Source organism: Antedon mediterranea, chromosome 3 (assembly GCF_964355755.1).
Source record: "Antedon mediterranea chromosome 3, ecAntMedi1.1, whole genome shotgun sequence".
In the NCBI taxonomy this organism is placed as follows: Eukaryota; Metazoa; Echinodermata; class Crinoidea; order Comatulida; family Antedonidae; genus Antedon; species Antedon mediterranea.
In genome coordinates, this window is record NC_092672.1 from 1,604,514 (window position 1) to 1,623,434 (window position 18,921).

Consider the following 18,921-nt stretch of genomic DNA (forward strand, 5'->3'; position numbering starts at 1 on the left):
TGATAACATTAGTTTTCACATCGACGCTATTGTTCCATATTTCTATCTTAGGAAGATATTATAAAGAGTTTTTTAACAAAATGTATGATTTCAACAGTAGATTTCAACTCAATTTCAATTCTTCGCGGGTCAAAGTAATTTCTGGGTTCACAGAAGCTCCGTCCTACTATAGGTTTTTTCTTCCTTCTTCCAAAGGGACAGTAGTATTGATTGATGGAAAGTGCCTGTTTCCAGTCACCTTTAGGGTCAAATCTATTATTTTAACTGCTCCCTTGTGTATAAAAGAGAGAAAATAGTTGAAGATTTGTACCGAAGTTTTTGCATTGTGCTCGCCTATGTCAGAATTAACCATAATTTATAATAGATTCAAAACTTGCAACAAACATTATACAATAATAATAATAATAAACAAAATATAAAAATAACAATTAATAAATAATTAAAAATATAAGTTCACATTACAACATAAACAAATTACATTAAAATATATAAAGTATAATGATAAAATGTTATTTACGGTAATAATAATAGTCTCAGTAAACGTAACATTGGTGTGAAACATTTTCCGATTAGACTCCGCCCATTTATCATGATCACGTGATAGTTAAAGACCAGTGGATGCAGACAACCTTAGCGCGGGAAAGTTGATGAGATACAGCTGTGATTTTGCCGCGGCGGCCGTGTCTGCAATTCAAAGATAGTGTATCAATATTGCGTTGCTCTGTACTGCTTGTACTTGTTGTGCATGCAGCAGGTGGTGTTAGTGTCACTCTGCCTAGGCTAGTTTATCGCTTTGAATACATTTGGATTTGGTAGCTATAATTATACTGTTTTTTGGTTTTAAGACAAACAGGCTAGGCCTAGGCCTAGGCCTAGCCTAGGCTAGGCGGCTAGGCCTATAATAATAGGCGCGCCTACTTAGGGCCTAGCCTACTACTATCTAGGCCTAGGCTAGGCCTACTACTAGCCTAGGCCTAGGCGTCCTCTAGGCCTAGGCTAGGCCTAGTAGCCTAACCTAGGCCTAGGGAGGCCCTAGTCTAGCTAGGCCTGCTGGGCTAATAAAATTAACAATTTTGTGTTGTCAATAATGACGTTGATGTGAATGCTAGCCTATAGCTAGGCTAGGCCTAGCCTAGCTAGAGAGTTATAGGACTAGGCCTAGGCTAGCTAGTAGGCCCTAGGCCTAGCCTAGTAGCCTAGAGGCCTAGGCCTAGCTAGTAGGCGTAGCCCTAGGGGACCCCTACCTACCTAGGCCTATATAATAATATACTTTATAGATAACTTAGCCTAGCTAGGAGGCCTTCTAGTTAAACTAATAAGTAGGCCCTAGGCCTATTACTTCATTAGTATTGTCGATTGAGTTTTTGTAGCTAGGCATAAATAGGCCTAGTCCCTAGCTAGGCCTATAATTAATAGTAAGAAAATTTGATTCAATTTTTGTTTTTAAATACCCACCAAGTCAACATTCCTTCAACTATTCTTTAAAGAAAAAAGTAATGGGTAATTCTGATGCTAATCGTTCTGATTCACCTGTAAAACCAGATGTTATGGATTCCACAGAGCCATCGGAAACAGCAGCTTGCACACTCAAAAAACCTCCTTTGGGTAGGCCAATATTAATACCAATATATTTTTATTTTCACTAATCACATTTATTTGTTATCTCAACTGTTCTGATCGTGGCAGATGCATAGGTCTCACAATTGCAAAAACCCCAGACAGCTGACCACCACCTCACCTTTTTTAATTCAGTCAGTACAGATAAAAATTCAGTGACAAATATCTCTTGTAGTTATATTTATACTTCATGGTTATTTAGATTTTTACTGTTACACATTACAGTATCATAAAAATAAGATCAATAATATGCCAATGGTGATGATAACAGGTCATCAGAGAATAATTTCGCCAGTGTAGCATAGCAAAAAGCTATACAAAACAACCTTTTTGCTACAGATTTTTAAAATTGTGTAGCAAAAAATCAATACAAAACTATGTTTCTAGACTCAAAAATCAGTTTGATTAGCAATAATGCTAAACAAAAATTTTCCCCTGGTCATCTCTGAAAACTATACCAGACCTTGATTTATAAATATAAGAGGAGAGCTCCTAATGGCTCTCCTCAATATGTTGAGGAGAGCCATTATTTTGATTAAGTATTCGAGGCACAGGCCCACCATGGTTGGGCCTGTGGCGAGCCGAATTTTGATAAATGACACCTCTAGATGGCCGGAAATGGTATTCTCGCACGTAAAATTCATCGTAGGTCATTGTTCTCTGAACGTAGTCTACGATGTATTGTTATGATAATTATCTACGCGTCGATCGTAGGGTGGTTCGTAGGGTTAGTAAACACCATTGTCATCGCCTTTACTTTAGAAGCATGGACAATGCAAACAAACAATGTATTGTTTGCTAATTAAAATCCTATCTAAAGATAGTAGACGTCAATTTTTGTAGCCACCCTAGCTAGGCCTACGCATCGGTTATCCTAATTTGGACGGAAATCCGCCGCCGACGAGACGACATCGGGTCCGTGGACCTCTCAGCTCACGCAGAGAGAGAGAGTCGAGGCTATCTATCTACTAGTCTAGTTTCGGCGGCCTACACTATACATTATTTAATCCTACCTTGGGTTAGCGAATTAAAAAAACGACGACACCTAGGCTAGGACACCAACAAAATATATGCAAAATAAATATATATTCCATATTAATTACTATAAGATTTAACATAAAGGCGACATGTGTATAATAAGAAAAGGCCCGACCAGAATTTGGAGGGGAAAACATGTGAGCAGTTATTAATATTAAGATCAGAGAGAGTGTTTCATGTCATGTGACACAAAATCCAGGTACACGATCTTAATTACTGTTTATCGTCGTCGGCAGCCACCCTCACATACTGAGTTAAAAAAAAAACATGTGAGATGTTGCGGTAAAGCAGAGAGTATCGCGTTTCATGCCATGTGACCAAAAAAACTAGGTCTGTATAATTACGGTCTTCTGACGGCAGTCTTTTTGAGCTACCGATTGAACGTTCTGATACTATATTTAGAATGAATTGTTTACGATATTTTTCTCGCAACATCAAAGATCATAGGCGCGCCTAGCCTATCGGGGGTAGCCATAACAAAGATCGTTTGCGCGACTATATATAGACTGTGTGTTGTATTCGGGGTTAATATTCTTATCATTATATATATTTTTATGACGCACTGTAACAGGTTGGGGAGCGCTATTTTAGGCGCTCCTTTGATCGTTTTCAGGAGCGCCAAGGAGCGTCAGCGCCATGGCGCTCCTTTTAAATCAAGGTCTGCTATACAGTAGGCCTATTACAAAAGAACATATTTTGCACAAATATTCATGAATTGTTGTGCACACAAAATAAGATAATTTAAAGGAATGCATTATTGACATGTCTATTGAGCCAAACAAGCTAAACTTTCACAGGTCAGGGCTGGTCATAACATTTAATTCTTTAACTTTTTACGATCGAGGTTAAATAAACTCTGCTAAAAATTAAATCAAAATGAGTTTACACCTTATCATGTTTATTCCCAGATGGTATGACATGCTAAAGGGTAGCTTTGCATTTAAAATGTATATTGTTTAATACAAACCTTTTGATTGAAACAACTTTGATAATAATTTCACTTATTTAATGTCAGTGAATAGCAGAACAAGTATCATAAAAAAATACTTTATAGTAATATGCTGTAGGACATTTTTGTAATGTTATAAGCTGCACCAAAAGTGACTGTCATGTCAATTTGAGGGTTGAAAGAACATTCAGTTCTACACAGAAATTACTATGTTTATAAGAAATAGTTATCTGGCTAGCATTCATTGAAAATCACTAACTTTAATTATTAAAAAAAATGCTTTATTGATTACATCGTTCGACTGTGTCCAGGAAGATCTTCAAGCTCACCAATTTTTGCTCAGTTTAACTGTTGTGTGTTAATACACTTTTAAAATTTACTTTCTAGAAAAGAATGAAGAGGTCAATCGGAGGTCAAATGTAGAGGGAGCTACTTCTGAAAAAGTAAAGGAAGAAACTGAAATGGAGGTTGATTTGAACTCTGAGGTCAACACGAAGCCAGAGGTCAATTGCAAGCCAGAGGTCAATTCAAAGCCTGCGGTCAAAGTTGAGACGAGAGATGAAGCCTCCGAACAAGGAGGGGACCATTATGATAACTACCTGGAGGATGTACAGACAGATTCTGGACTTATAACAAAAGACATGCTAGAAGAAGAAAAGAAATTACACAATGAGACCAAGAATGAAGAGAAAAAAAGACGAGAAGAGGTAAAAGAATAAACAAATGTTTTAACCATTAGATAAATAAATTCTGCCTGTTGAACTTTAACCTTATTCTTAATAATGACTGCCTTGTTCTAAGAGTAATATGATTTGTTTGAGAGTCATTTACAAATTAACTTTTAACGTGCAAAAGAAAGTATATTAAAATATAGCTTCCAGTAATAGATGAAATGCTGTCTTAAGCAAATAAGTTAAGAGTCTTACTAATGTTTTCCTGTTGATTATTATCAGGCTATGAGTGAATGGCAACAAGATGTGGAAGAACAACGATACAAGCGACTACAACATTTACTACAAAAAAGCAATATTTACTCAAAGTTTCTGTTAGCAAAGATGGAACAACAGCAAAAACAAGAACAACTACGTCTACAAAAACAAGCAAAGAAAAAGGCACTTGAAACGCAAGCAAAGGTACTAAACGTTGATACATTTATAAAAGATACAGTCAACTGTCCCAATACTGGACGCCTGTGACACTGTGTGACCGTCTAATATATCTAGTTTTCTGTAATGTCTGCTATTCAGTGGAGCTGTGACTTGGTGGTTATGATGCTTGGCTACCAATCTAAGGGTCCTGGGTTCAAGTCCTGTCAGGGTTGTTTTCCTCATGACAATTTACAACTCCACTCCCAAAGACTTAATAGTAAGTCTTTGTTTATGTAGAGCATCTTGTTTGTTTTGTGAATGGGATTGCCACCTTTGAGAAGGATAGTGAATGAATTCACTTGTGGTAATCCTTGGCAATTGAGAATGAGAATAAAAAAAAAAAATAAAATAATTCCAAATGTTAAAAAGATGGTAAAAAAGAATTTGGGTACTTTTGGACATAAAAAGAAGTCTGGTTTGGGAACGTTTCTGGTTTTCAGAGAGTATTACTCAAAAGTAGTGTTTATTGCAATGTTTTTTATTCCATTTTTATTAATCATATTGTGTTATGTTTTTACAGTTTATTTTAATATGTCATACAGTTTTGCTGACACATCAGTTTTTCTAATTTAATCTTTTTTAGACTGCTACTGCTGCCACCACAGAAGTGTTGTCCCCAACTAGAAAATCCAGGAGGAAAGAAAAACAACAAACAGATTCTGCCAACAGCAGTCAATCTGAAACAGACAGTCCTAGTGCAAAGACAGAGACAACTCCTGTAAGAAAATCTAAAAGAGGTCAAAGGTCAACTGAACCTACTCAAGCAGAACAAGCTGAAAATCAAAAACGTAAGTACCTGTTTCACAGCACATTTTAGAATTTGTCTCTTAATTAAAATTGTATTAGATAAAATATACACCACCTATGTTCTTCATAGAAGGATAAGTACTAATATTAAACAACAAATTCATTCATTCATTTTTTAATGTGAAGAGAAATATTAATAGTATTATTTTTTTTTCTTTTTTTTTTTTGCTTTTCAGCGCCAAAAAGAGGTAGAAAGAGAAAGAATGAAAGTTATAATATATCACACTACCTAGACAAGGAGGTAAGCATGCAAGATATAATATCAGACTACCTAGACAAGGAGGTAAGCATGCAAGTTATAATATATCAGACTACCTAGACAAGGAGGTAAGCATGCAAGTTATAATATATCAGACTACCTAGACAAGGAGGTAAGCATGCAAGTTATAATATATCAGACTACCTAGACAAGGAGGTAAGCATGCAAGTTATAATATATCAGACTACCTAGACAAGGAGGTAAGCATACAAGTTATAATATATCAGACTACCTAGACAAGGAGGTAAGCATGCAAGTTATAATATATCAGACTACCTAGACAAGGAGGTAAACATGCAAGTTATAATATATCAGACTACCTAGACAAGGAGGTAAGCATGCAAGTTATAATATATCAGACTACCTAGACAAGGAGGTAAGCATGCAAGTTATAATATATCAGACTACCTAGACAAGGAGGTAAGCATGCAAGTTATAATATATCAGACTACCTAGACAAGGAGGTAAGCATGCAAGTTATAATATATCAGACTACCTAGACAAGGAGGTAAGCATACAAGTTATAATATATCAGACTACCTAGACAAGGAGGTAAGCATGCAAGATATAATATATCAGACTACCTAGACAAGGAGGTAAGCATACAAGTTATAATATATCAGACTACCTAGACAAGGAGGTAAGCATGTAAGTTATAATATATCAGACTACCTAGACAAGGAGGTAAGCATGTAAGTTATAATATATCAGACTACCTAGACAAGGAGGTAAACATGCAAGTTATAATATATCAGACTACCTGGACAAGTAGGTAAGCATGCAAGTTATAATATATCAGACTACCTAGACAAGGAGGTAAGCATGCAAGTTATAATATATCAGACTACCTAGACAAGGAGGTAAGCATGCAAGTTATAATATATCAGACTACCTAGACAAGGAGGTAAGCATGCAAGTTATAATATATCAGACTACCTAGACAAGGAGGTAAGCATGCAAGTTATAATATATCAGACTACCTGGACAAGGAGGTAAGCATGCAAGTTATAATATATCAGACTACCTAGACAAGGAGGTAATAAGCATGTAAGTTATAATATATCAGACTACCTAGACAAGGAGGTAATAAGCATGCAAGTTATAATATATCAGACTACCTAGACAAGGAGGTAAGCATGCAAGTTATAATATATCAGACTACCTGGACAAGGAGGTAAGCATGCAAGTTATAATATATCAGACTACCTAGACAAGGAGGTAAACATGCAAGTTATAATATATCAGACTACCTAGACAAGGAGGTAAACATGCAAGTTATAATATATCAGACTACCTAGACAAGGAGGTAAGCATGCAAGTTATAATATATCAGACTACCTAGACAAGGAGGTAAGCATGCAAGTTATAATATATCAGACTACCTGGACAAGTAGGTAAGCATGCAAGTTATAATATATCAGACTACCTAGACAAGGAGGTAAGCATGCAAGTTATAATATATCAGACTACCTAGACAAGGAGGTAAGCATGCAAGTTATAATATATCAGACTACCTGGACAAGGAGGTAAGCATGCAAGTTATAATATATCAGACTACCTAGACAAGGAGGTAAGCATGCAAGTTATAATATATCAGACTACCTGGACAAGGAGGTAAGCATGCAAGTTATAATATATCAGACTACCTAGACAAGGAGGTAATAAGCATGTAAGTTATAATATATCAGACTACCTAGACAAGGAGGTAAGCATGCAAGTTATAATATATCAGACTACCTAGACAAGGAGGTAATAAGCATGTAAGTTATAATATATCAGACTACCTAGACAAGGAGGTAAGCATGCAAGTTATAATATATCAGACTACCTAGACAAGGAGGTAATAAGCATGCAAGTTATAATATATCAGACTACCTAGACAAGGAGGTAAGCATGCAAGTTATAATATATCAGACTACCTAGACAAGGAGGTAAGCATGCAAGTTATAATATATCAGACTACCTAGACAAGGAGGTAAGCATGCAAGTTATAATATATCAGACTACCTAGACAAGGAGGTAAACATGCAAGTTATAATATATCAGACTACCTAGACAAGGAGGTAAGCATGCAAGTTATAATATATCAGACTACCTGGACAAGGAGATAAGCATGCAAGTTATAATATATCAGACTACCTAGACAAGGAGGTAAGCATGCAAGTTATAATATATCAGACTACCTAGACAAGGAGGTAAGCATGCAAGTTATAATATATCAGACTACCTAGACAAGGAGGTAAGCATGTAAGTTATAATATATCAGACTACCTAGACAAGGAGGTAAGCATGTAAGTTATAATATATCAGACTACCTAGACAAGGAGGTAAACATGCAAGTTATAATATATCAGACTACCTGGACAAGTAGGTAAGCATGCAAGTTATAATATATCAGACTACCTAGACAAGGAGGTAAGCATGCAAGTTATAATATATCAGACTACCTAGACAAGGAGGTAAGCATGCAAGTTATAATATATCAGACTACCTAGACAAGGAGGTAAGCATGCAAGTTATAATATATCAGACTACCTAGACAAGGAGGTAAGCATGCAAGTTATAATATATCAGACTACCTGGACAAGGAGGTAAGCATGCAAGTTATAATATATCAGACTACCTAGACAAGGAGGTAATAAGCATGTAAGTTATAATATATCAGACTACCTAGACAAGGAGGTAATAAGCATGCAAGTTATAATATATCAGACTACCTAGACAAGGAGGTAAGCATGCAAGTTATAATATATCAGACTACCTGGACAAGGAGGTAAGCATGCAAGTTATAATATATCAGACTACCTAGACAAGGAGGTAAACATGCAAGTTATAATATATCAGACTACCTAGACAAGGAGGTAAACATGCAAGTTATAATATATCAGACTACCTAGACAAGGAGGTAAGCATGCAAGTTATAATATATCAGACTACCTAGACAAGGAGGTAAGCATGCAAGTTATAATATATCAGACTACCTGGACAAGTAGGTAAGCATGCAAGTTATAATATATCAGACTACCTAGACAAGGAGGTAAGCATGCAAGTTATAATATATCAGACTACCTAGACAAGGAGGTAAGCATGCAAGTTATAATATATCAGACTACCTGGACAAGGAGGTAAGCATGCAAGTTATAATATATCAGACTACCTAGACAAGGAGGTAAGCATGCAAGTTATAATATATCAGACTACCTGGACAAGGAGGTAAGCATGCAAGTTATAATATATCAGACTACCTAGACAAGGAGGTAATAAGCATGTAAGTTATAATATATCAGACTACCTAGACAAGGAGGTAAGCATGCAAGTTATAATATATCAGACTACCTAGACAAGGAGGTAATAAGCATGTAAGTTATAATATATCAGACTACCTAGACAAGGAGGTAAGCATGCAAGTTATAATATATCAGACTACCTAGACAAGGAGGTAATAAGCATGCAAGTTATAATATATCAGACTACCTAGACAAGGAGGTAAGCATGCAAGTTATAATATATCAGACTACCTAGACAAGGAGGTAAGCATGCAAGTTATAATATATCAGACTACCTAGACAAGGAGGTAAGCATGCAAGTTATAATATATCAGACTACCTAGACAAGGAGGTAAACATGCAAGTTATAATATATCAGACTACCTAGACAAGGAGGTAAGCATGCAAGTTATAATATATCAGACTACCTGGACAAGGAGATAAGCATGCAAGTTATAATATATCAGACTACCTAGACAAGGAGGTAAGCATGCAAGTTATAATATATCAGACTACCTAGACAAGGAGGTAAGCATGCAAGTTATAATATATCAGACTACCTAGACAAGGAGGTAAGCATGCAAGTTATAATATATCAGACTACCTAGACAAGGAGGTAAGCATGCAAGTTATAATATATCAGACTACCTAGACAAGGAGGTAAACATGCAAGTTATAATATATCAGACTACCTAGACAAGAAGGTAAGCATGCAAGTTATAATATATCAGACTACCTAGACAAGGAGGTAAGCATGCAAGTTATAATATATCAGACTACCTAGACAAGGAGGTAATAAGCATGCAAGTTATAATATATCAGACTACCTAGACAAGGAGGTAAGCATGTTTTGTTTAAATGTGTTTATACTACTGTTTACTGCTACTTTTACCTTACGTCAAATGTAGAATTACCCCAAAATAAGAAACCAGCCAATGATTTCTCAAATATACATATTGTGGATTTAAATGTATTGTTGTAATAAAATTGTTTTTCTCTCAAGAAACTGGCAGCAAAGAAACTGAAACCTGATCCATCTGTCTTGAAAGATGAAACACAAACAGAAGCAAATAAGGAAGAGATGAAGAAAAATGAGGAAAACATTGATACTAAAGTAAGTCTGAATATAGATGCTGGATTTGATTCAATTTATATAAATGGAAATCATCTATTTGATTCTGTCATATTTAAATATATTGGTGTGGCTATAAGCCATCACAAATAAAGAATTTAAATAAATGGGCTGAAAATGTTGTTCCTTGGTCTTTAGTCACATGAGTCATTTGTGTTTTTTTATATGAATAGTACATGTTAATGCAAACTAGTGGTTGATACAGTTGTTAATATTCTGTTAACTATATATCCTCAACGGAGAAACATTTTATAATTTAGAAAACTCCATCATTTGAATACACCAATTTCATAAACCGGTTGTTTTTACCCCTATTGAGGGTAGGGAAAAAATTGGTTGCATGATTTTTATGTTTCAGGACTACAAAGACACATTTAAAAGAAGAATAAATGGTCAGAAAGTGTCGGACAGACAACCAAAGCTGTTTACAGGTGGTGTTATGAGAACTTATCAACTGGACGGTTTGGAATGGCTAAAGGTAAGACAAAAATAATAAATAAATATGTACAGTTAGTGACAGACGACAAGGGCCACTGAATCTCACTGGGCTAAACTGGAAGGATTACCCTCTTTAAACATGGTTGAAATAAAACAAATTGTAAAACTGTTGCACGGCGGTATTCAGCATGTGGCAGACAAGGTGCTCACCTAGTTCATCAGTAAATACTGCAATTGATTAAAAAAACATCAGAAACATCATTTTTTATTTTAGATTTTGTATGAGAATGGTGTCAACGGTATCCTTGGTGATGAGATGGGGTTGGGCAAGACCATCCAGTGCATCGCCCTCTTTAGTCACATGTTGGAGATGGGTGTTCCAGGTCCTTATATGGTATGTGCCCCTCTGTCAACCCTGCCAAATTGGGTCTCTGAGTTTTCAAGGTTTGCACCAAAGGTAAGATTAACTGTTATACTCCTCCATATAACTTTTTGTTTCCATACTCCTCCCAGGTCCCTGTTAACTTTCTGTTTCCATACTCCTCCCAGGTCCCTGTTAACTTTCTGATTCCATACTCCTCCCAGGTCCCTTTTAACTTTCTGATTCCATACTCCTCCCAGGTCCCTGTTAACTTTCTGTTTCCATACTCCTCCCAGGTCCCTGTTAACTTTCTGATTCCATACTCCTCCCAGGTCCCTTTTAACTTTCTGATTCCATACTCCTCCCAGGTCCCTGTTAACTTTCTAATTCCATACTCCTCCCAGGTCCCTGTTAACTTTCTGATTCCATACTCCTCCCAGGTCCCTGTTAACTTTCTAATTCCATACTCCTCCCAGGTCCCTTTTAACTTTCTGATTCCATACTCCTCCCAGGTCCCTGTTAACTTTCTGATTCCATACTCCTCCCAGGTCCCTGTTAACTTTCTGATTCCATACTCCTCCCAGGTCCCTGTTAACTTTCTGATTCCATACTCCTCCCAGGTCCCTTTTAACTTTCTGATTCCATACTCCTCCCAGGTCCCTGTTAACTTTCTAATTCCATACTCCTCCCAGGTCCCTGTTAACTTTCTGATTCCATACTCCTCCCAGGTCCCTGTTAACTTTCTGATTCCATACTCCTCCCAGGTCCCTTTTAACTTTCTGATTCCATACTCCTCCCAGGTCCCTGTTAACTTTCTGATTCCATACTCCTGCCAGGTCCCTGTTAACTTTCTGATTCCATACTCCTCCCAGGTCCCTGTTAACTTTCTGATTCCATACTCCTCCCAGGTCCCTGTTAACTTTCTGATTCCATACTCCTCCCAGGTCCCTTTTAACTTTCTGATTCCATACTCCTCCCAGGTCCCTGTTAACTTTCTAATTCCATACTCCTCCCAGGTCCCTGTTAACTTTCTGATTCCATACTCCTCCCAGGTCCCTGTTAACTTTCTGATTCCATACTCCTCCCAGGTCCCTTTTAACTGTTTGTTTCCATACTTCTCCCAGGTCCCTGTTAACTTTTTGTTTCCATACTCCTCTCAGGTCCCTGTTAACTTTTTTGTTTCCATACCACTTCCAGGTCTCTGTTAACTGTTTGTTTCCATACTTCTCCCAGGTCCCTGTTAACTTTTTGTTTCCATACTCCTCCCAGGTCCTGTTAACTTTTTGTTTCCATACTCCTCTCAGGTCCCTGTTAACTTTTTTGTTTCCATACCACTTCCAGGTCTCTGTTAACTGTTTGTTTCCATACTTCTCCCAGGTCTCTGTTAACTGTTTGTTTCCATACTTCTCCCAGGTCCCTGTTAACTTTTTGTTTCCATACTTCTCCCAGGTCCCTGTTAACTTTTTGTTTCCATACTCCTCCCAGGTCCCTGTTAACTTTTTGTTTCCATACTCCTCCAAGGTCCCTGTTGTTATACAGTAACTTTGGTATATTCCTCCCAGGTCCCTGTTATTCTATACCACGGATCAATACAGGAGCGTGAGCAGAAGCGCCATTATATTCGTAAACACAAGAATGAGTTTGGTACACAGCCGGTCGTGATTACGTCATTTGAGATTGCAATGCGGGATTCCAAGTACCTGAACCATTACCTCTGGAAGTATATAATAGTAGACGAAGGTCACAGAATCAAGAACATGAACTGTCGTTTGATCAAGTGAGTTCTTTGAAAATGTGCAGATATATTTGTTTAAGTGAAGGTGGGCTGGGTCAACTTTATTCCCCTCTAAAATTTACTTTAAGTCTTTCTACCCAGCTACAATATCACCCACTGCAATCAAATTTGCTTTTGAGTGGCATATGTAAAGAAGTATTTGTGTTGAGTGAAGTTAAGCCGAACCTAAACTGATTCTACCCAGCTTATATTTCACATACCAACTTAAGTTGTCTTACCTACCACTTTTACTGTTTAGAACACACCATCATGTTATAGAAATATCCTAACATGTTTATAATGAATTTATAGCAGTGCAACTTTGCCTCCAACTTGATACAAGCTATTAAAATAATAAGGTGGTAAGATAATTTTTTTGTATTCAACTATGTTTATTTTAGAGAACTAAAGACGTACCAATCTGCTAACAGACTTCTACTTACTGGTACCCCACTTCAAAACAACCTGTCTGAGTTGTGGTCTATGCTAAACTTCTTACTACCAGAAGTGTTTGATGATCTACAAACGTAAGTATTAATTGTTATCAATTTGGATCCGGTCCTGCTCCAGTTGAGGTTCGCAAAAGATTGTGCGTCATACAGGCAGCATTAGCGACTTTTTGTTTTTATGATATGTCATGCAGTTACACGCATATCGAGGAAAAAGATTGGCACATGGTGTGTTGTGAAAACGCAATTTTTATTTTCCGGAGCAGGTGTGAAAGGCAAACATGTCAATCACTGCCCACCAAACAATTTCCCTGTATAAGAACAAAATTGATGTGGATGTAAATTTCATTTATTTTATTTTTTTCAGGTTTGAATCCTGGTTTGATTTTAATTCATTTTCAAGTCACGAAGATGAAGAAGCCATTGTAGCTAAGGAGAGAGAACAACATGTTATATCCATGATGCATCAGGTATATAATGCGACATTTATATAGCGCTACTTTGTGAAGATCAGAGAGCTTTGGACTTAGATGTTACACCTTTTTCAACAACTTTCTTCTACCGTAAGGGTCCAATCGTGTCACCGGCAGCCAACTACGGTGTCATTATGTCTGTCCATGACAGTGACTCAGTGGGTGTAACCCTCCTACTCGTCTCGATAGATGTACTAAAGTGCAAACAAGTAAATGTGTACACTGGACGTACGGTTTATATCCTAGAAGACTTGTTCTACCGGCAGAACCATGGAGTCAATGTTATGGCTACGTATTACGGTTCCACTGTCTTAACCGCTCGACCACTAATTTTTTATAAAATCTTAATTCCTATAAAGCTCTGTCTACACTAGTAATCAAAGCTTAACACCACATTTATGAATTTTTTTTCCCTCTTTTATAGATCCTGACTCCATTTTTATTACGACGCTTAAAATCAGATGTTGACCTGACAATACCTCCAAAGAAAGAGATCATTGTAAACGCACCAATGACGAGTATTCAACAAGAATTTTACGCATCAACTTTAGACAGGTCAATTATTGATAAGGTCAAACCCAAGGTAAGAACATTGCATCATGTGCCATGACTCTGTTATAATCAACCTAGCTGCCTACAATCCAGAGTGTATAGGGTTAGTTAACATGAAATTAGAAACACCTGCTAAAATAAATGAGACGTGATTCTGCAGCTGAAAAATTGAAGTAAGAATTAGCCAATGATTGGTTGATAACTAAAAGTTAAAAAATCAAGTCCTGAGTGCCACACTTTCTATAGTTTGTTTAGGTGCCTTATGTTACTAAAGTTCCAAACTATTGAAACGTATATAAAAAGAATGTTGTTGTCACTCATCTTGGCGTCCTTTTGTTCCACAGAAAAAAGAAGAGGTAACATTGACACCAAAAGGTCGACCCAAAAGAGGATGCTCTAAAAAGGTTGACTACTCCATTGTATTTAATGAAATTGAGGAATCTGATGATGTTGAAGATTGGTACAAAAAGATTAGAGACACATTTGCCAAGTGAGTTTACAATACTTGTAGTAGAGAAGTCTAGGCGTGAGTACCAACAAATTAAGATTGAATGGGAAAAATATTTTGTTGTATTCAGGTGGCATGGGGTTTTAGGTGGGTGTTTGTTGAAATTAGTCTTTGTAGTATGGTGTTGGTTAGTGTTATATCTTATAATATCCTGTAGTCTGAACAGTTGCTTAGCACTTATTTTGTAAGAGGGTGTCCCTGTCCACCAGTACAACATCCATGAGTACATTACTTTATACCCCCTTTATTATTTATTTCAGAGAACCAACTGCACCTGGTGAGACCCCATCAAATACAGAATCAGTAGTTAATATTAAGCTTCAAAACATTGTAATGCAACTAAGAAAATGTTGTAACCATCCTTACCTACTGGAATATCCACTTGACCCAGTCACGCAACAGTTCAAAGTTGATGAGGATCTTGTCAAGTCATGCGGAAAGCTTTTAGTGTTGGAGAGAATGTTACCTGAACTAAAGAAGCGTGGACACAAGGTATCAATCTTAAATATTCATGTTAGTTTAAAAGAATGCAATAAGTTAATGAAATTGGCAATTGGTACCAGATTATTTTTTAAAAACATCTAAATTATATGTCTGTTTGTCTGTAGGTCCTCATCTTTTCCCAGATGACCTTAATGTCAGAAATGTTTGTCTGTAGGTCCTCATCGGTTCCTAGATGACCTCCATGTCTGATATGTTTGTTTGTTTGTCTGTAGGTCCTCGTCTTTTCCCAGATGACCTCAATGTCTGATATGTTGTTTGTTTGTCTATAGGTCCTCATCTTTTCCCAGATGACCTCAATGCTTGACATACTTGAAGATTACTGCCACTTAAGAAACCACAACTACTGTCGTCTAGATGGCAGCATGGCTTTTGCTGAGAGACAACAACAGGTAAGCACCCGCATGGTGAAGATGAAGAAATTTAGAATTATTTGGAAGAACTTGTAAATATAAATGATACTGAATTAAGTTGATACACACATTCTGTTTTTAGCAACTACTGCTGTATTATGTTAATTAGTATTACTAGATGGTACGCTCGCTTCGCTCGCGTACCATCTAGGTCGTGCCCACAGATGGTTCTCGAATACACAGTAATTTCAGGGTAAAAAATCTGGCGATTTCAAATGCACGTTCCACAGGACTATAATACATTGTCGTTTACAGAAACGAATAAGTAGACACAATGATTTATGTAGTCAACCAAAATTAGCACCCTGGGAATTACTTCCGAAAGAGAAACTTACCACAAAATGAGTCCAAATTTTTTATTCATTTAAAGAAACCCAATTAGGGTTGAGGGATGGGAAAGAGGATAGGTACAAAGAGGAACAATTTTTAAATATATTCTTTATCTACGTCAGTAACGAAATATTGTTTTCATTTTTTATAGGCCTATAAATAATATACCACTAACGGTGACTAAATATAGTAAAACATTTGCGATTTAATACACCACTACGACGTTTATATTTTTTTGTAATTATTAATTAATGCAAACGTTGAGAAGCAACTGTCAGTAAAAAAGTTTATTTGTATATTACGTGTTTATATATCTAACAGTAGAGCCTACCCATAATCACTGTAATAAAGTTTATTTGTATATATTTTTTTACATCTAACAGTATTCACAGTAAAAAATGTTTGTATATATTTTTTTACATCTAACAGTATTCACAAATGTTCGATTTAAATGACGACCAAAAATAGTTAATAGGTATTTGCAGTACTGTATTGTCAAAGTATTGCAAGTTTATTCTCCAAGGGCTCATAAATTTACCTACTTGCGTTAAACCAAACTGGCAGACTGAGAGATTGGAATGTTCCATTCATCGCAAATCAATACATTTGTAAAAACGTAAATTAAATCTATCAAAATAGTATTTTTTAAAGAAAATCGGCCTGTCTTCAACATTATGATGCTGTACTCGAGCAGTTCAACCGGTTTTCAGCTATTAAAAACAATTATCGTAGGAGGAGATAGGAAAATGCGAAGCGTCCTCGTATTATTGTGTGCGGGTTTTTTTCAAGTTGGACATCCATTAGACAGTGTATACCACGATCGGAAAACACCCCTATTTGGGGCAAATCGTTGAACCTAAATTCGTTTTAATCGTCAATAACTAATTATCTAACTCAATTTAATTAGTAAACAGGGTTACATCAGGTGGTTAAAATCATTACCGAAAGTACGAACCAACTTTATATACCATCGAGTAAAAATTCTAGAAGTAAGGCGCGATTTACCGAATTTTGCCCTTACGTAAATTTATATATAGATGAATGTTTTTACTGATAGAGAAAGATGGCAAATGTGTTTGTCTTAATTTTAACCAAATGTCCACCTAATGCTAATTATCTTTATTATCAGTTGGTTGTAGCAGCCACAAATGTTTGTTTTTCTCAATTATTCAAAATTAGTGGAAGAAAGTTGTGTTATTATCTTTGTCAGATTAGTAATTTCAGCAATGATCCTGATTATTTCATCTTTCTGCTTTCAACAAGAGCTGGTGGGTTAGGCATCAACTTGACAACAGCTGACACAGTCATTATATATGACAGTGATTGGGTAAGTTAAATAAATAATTACTACATTTTATTACAGCGTGATCAATAATCTGCCATACGATTTACACACAGAGTGCAATATGCTTTTTTGCTGCACACTTTTTGCACTCAAGTGCATGATAGTGAAAAAATAAAGAGCACACGCGTAACTCATTTCAGCGCGTCTGATTGGCTACATCCTTCAACCCATGTTATAATAATTAGTCACAGGCTTGTGGTGTAATGTTTGTTTTAGTGTAGTGACTTTCAATACATTGTAAAGTAGCATTTATAGTTGTATTATAGAATCCACAGTCAGATCTACAAGCCCAAGATAGATGCCACAGAATTGGTCAAGAAAAGCCAGTTATTGTGTACAGGTTAGTGACCATTAACACCATTGACCAGAAGATAGTGGAGAGAGCAGCTGCAAAGAGGAAGCTGGAGAAGATGGTCATTCATCAAGGTCAGTTTTGTCTTTTACAACTCCCTAATAACCCTCCTGAAAAATAAACACCCGGGGCTTTTATTGAAATAAAAACGTTAAATTAATCATATTGTTTTGTAGACTTGTACAGTAGTATGCAAACTTCTAGGCATTGATTGTTCTCATACATTTCAAAAATTCATTATCTTTTTTTTTAGGTAAATTCAAAGGCAGTAAAACTATGGTGAGAGACTCAAAAGCTGTGATGGATCCCATGGAACTATTAAAAGTGTTACGCTCCACTGATCATTCTGGCATTATCAAAAACTGTAAAGAACAAGTCATCAGCGACGCAGATCTTGAGCTCCTATTGGATCGCAGCGACCTTGTTGGGAATAACGCTGGAAAGAAATTGAAACCAGTAAAGGAGAATGAAGCGTTTAAGGTTCTGGAATCCTGCGATGAGAATGTCATGGAGTTAAAGATCTCAGCTAGAGAAGGATAACTAACCTGTCTTCAACAATCTATTACAAGTTTGATCTCTGCATATTCATTTAATTCTCTATCAAGATATCCACATCAAATCCATGGCTCCTGGCTTTAAATTTAATACAGTACTGGGTTCACATACTGTATACCCAATATTGCACAAATTGAAATCTGGGATTGTTAATGGTATTTATGACATTTATTTCTATGCAAGTAGTTACTGTTGTTTTCTTCACAGCACAGTGTTCAGGTTTAAACTATTGTTAACACCAAGTGTTATTACAAGTCAGCACAGTGTTCAGGTTTAAACTATTGTTAACACCAAGTGTTATTACAAGTCAGCACAGTGTTCAGGTTTAAACTATTGTTAACACCAAGTGTTATTACTCTTACAAAAAAAGAAAATCAAAGACTGTACACAAATATATCTCAAAATTAAGTAGCACCTTTAATTATTCCAATCTATAAATGGTAATCCATAACTTATCAACTTTAAATTTATTTTATACAGAATTATATTTCACTATTTCTACATCATAAAGAAAAAATCTTTCTAAATCAAAAAATATATTTAAAAACACAGCAATGAAACTAAATGCAAAATTCATTGATATCAAACTATATTATATAATGTCTTCATTGTTTGATTTTTGTCATTTTTAGTTTTACAAATTCTACTACAACT

General features: G+C 36.1%; 1 protein-coding gene across 3 annotated transcripts; it reads left to right on the forward strand.

The window, feature by feature from the left end:
- Positions 1-676: 676 nt before the first annotated feature.
- LOC140044456 (lymphocyte-specific helicase-like) lies at positions 677-18,500 on the forward strand. Of its 3 annotated transcripts, XM_072088975.1 has the most exons (19): positions 677-812; positions 1,488-1,605; positions 3,992-4,311; positions 4,558-4,737; positions 5,336-5,540; positions 5,736-5,800; positions 10,088-10,198; positions 10,575-10,694; positions 10,929-11,111; positions 12,578-12,792; positions 13,191-13,316; positions 13,606-13,708; positions 14,136-14,294; positions 14,608-14,753; positions 15,032-15,263; positions 15,545-15,664; positions 17,226-17,342; positions 17,627-17,786; positions 17,966-18,500. In XM_072088975.1, exons 2-19 carry the CDS (start codon positions 1,497-1,499, stop codon positions 18,250-18,252), a joined length of 2,958 nt encoding a protein of 985 aa, XP_071945076.1. In that variant the 5' UTR covers positions 677-812; positions 1,488-1,496; the 3' UTR covers positions 18,253-18,500. The 3 variants fall into 3 exon arrangements, 2 of the variants coding, with proteins under 2 accessions (XP_071945076.1, XP_071945077.1); XR_011844459.1 differs by lacking the exon at positions 17,966-18,500 and having other exon boundaries at positions 15,545-15,662; positions 17,223-17,342; positions 17,627-17,649; XM_072088976.1 differs by lacking the exon at positions 1,488-1,605 and having other exon boundaries at positions 684-812.
- Positions 18,501-18,921: the final 421 nt, after the last annotated feature.

Coding starts and splice junctions, on each gene's coding strand:
- LOC140044456 (XM_072088975.1), top strand. CDS start 1,497: ATGGGTAATTCTGATGCTAATCGTTCTGATTCACCTGTAAAACCAGAT. Junction 1,606..3,991: donor ACTCAAAAAACCTCCTTTGG/GTAGGCCAATAT, acceptor TTTACTTTCTAG/AAAAGAATGAAGAGGTCAAT. Junction 12,793..13,190: donor ATGAACTGTCGTTTGATCAA/GTGAGTTCTTTG, acceptor TGTTTATTTTAG/AGAACTAAAGACGTACCAAT.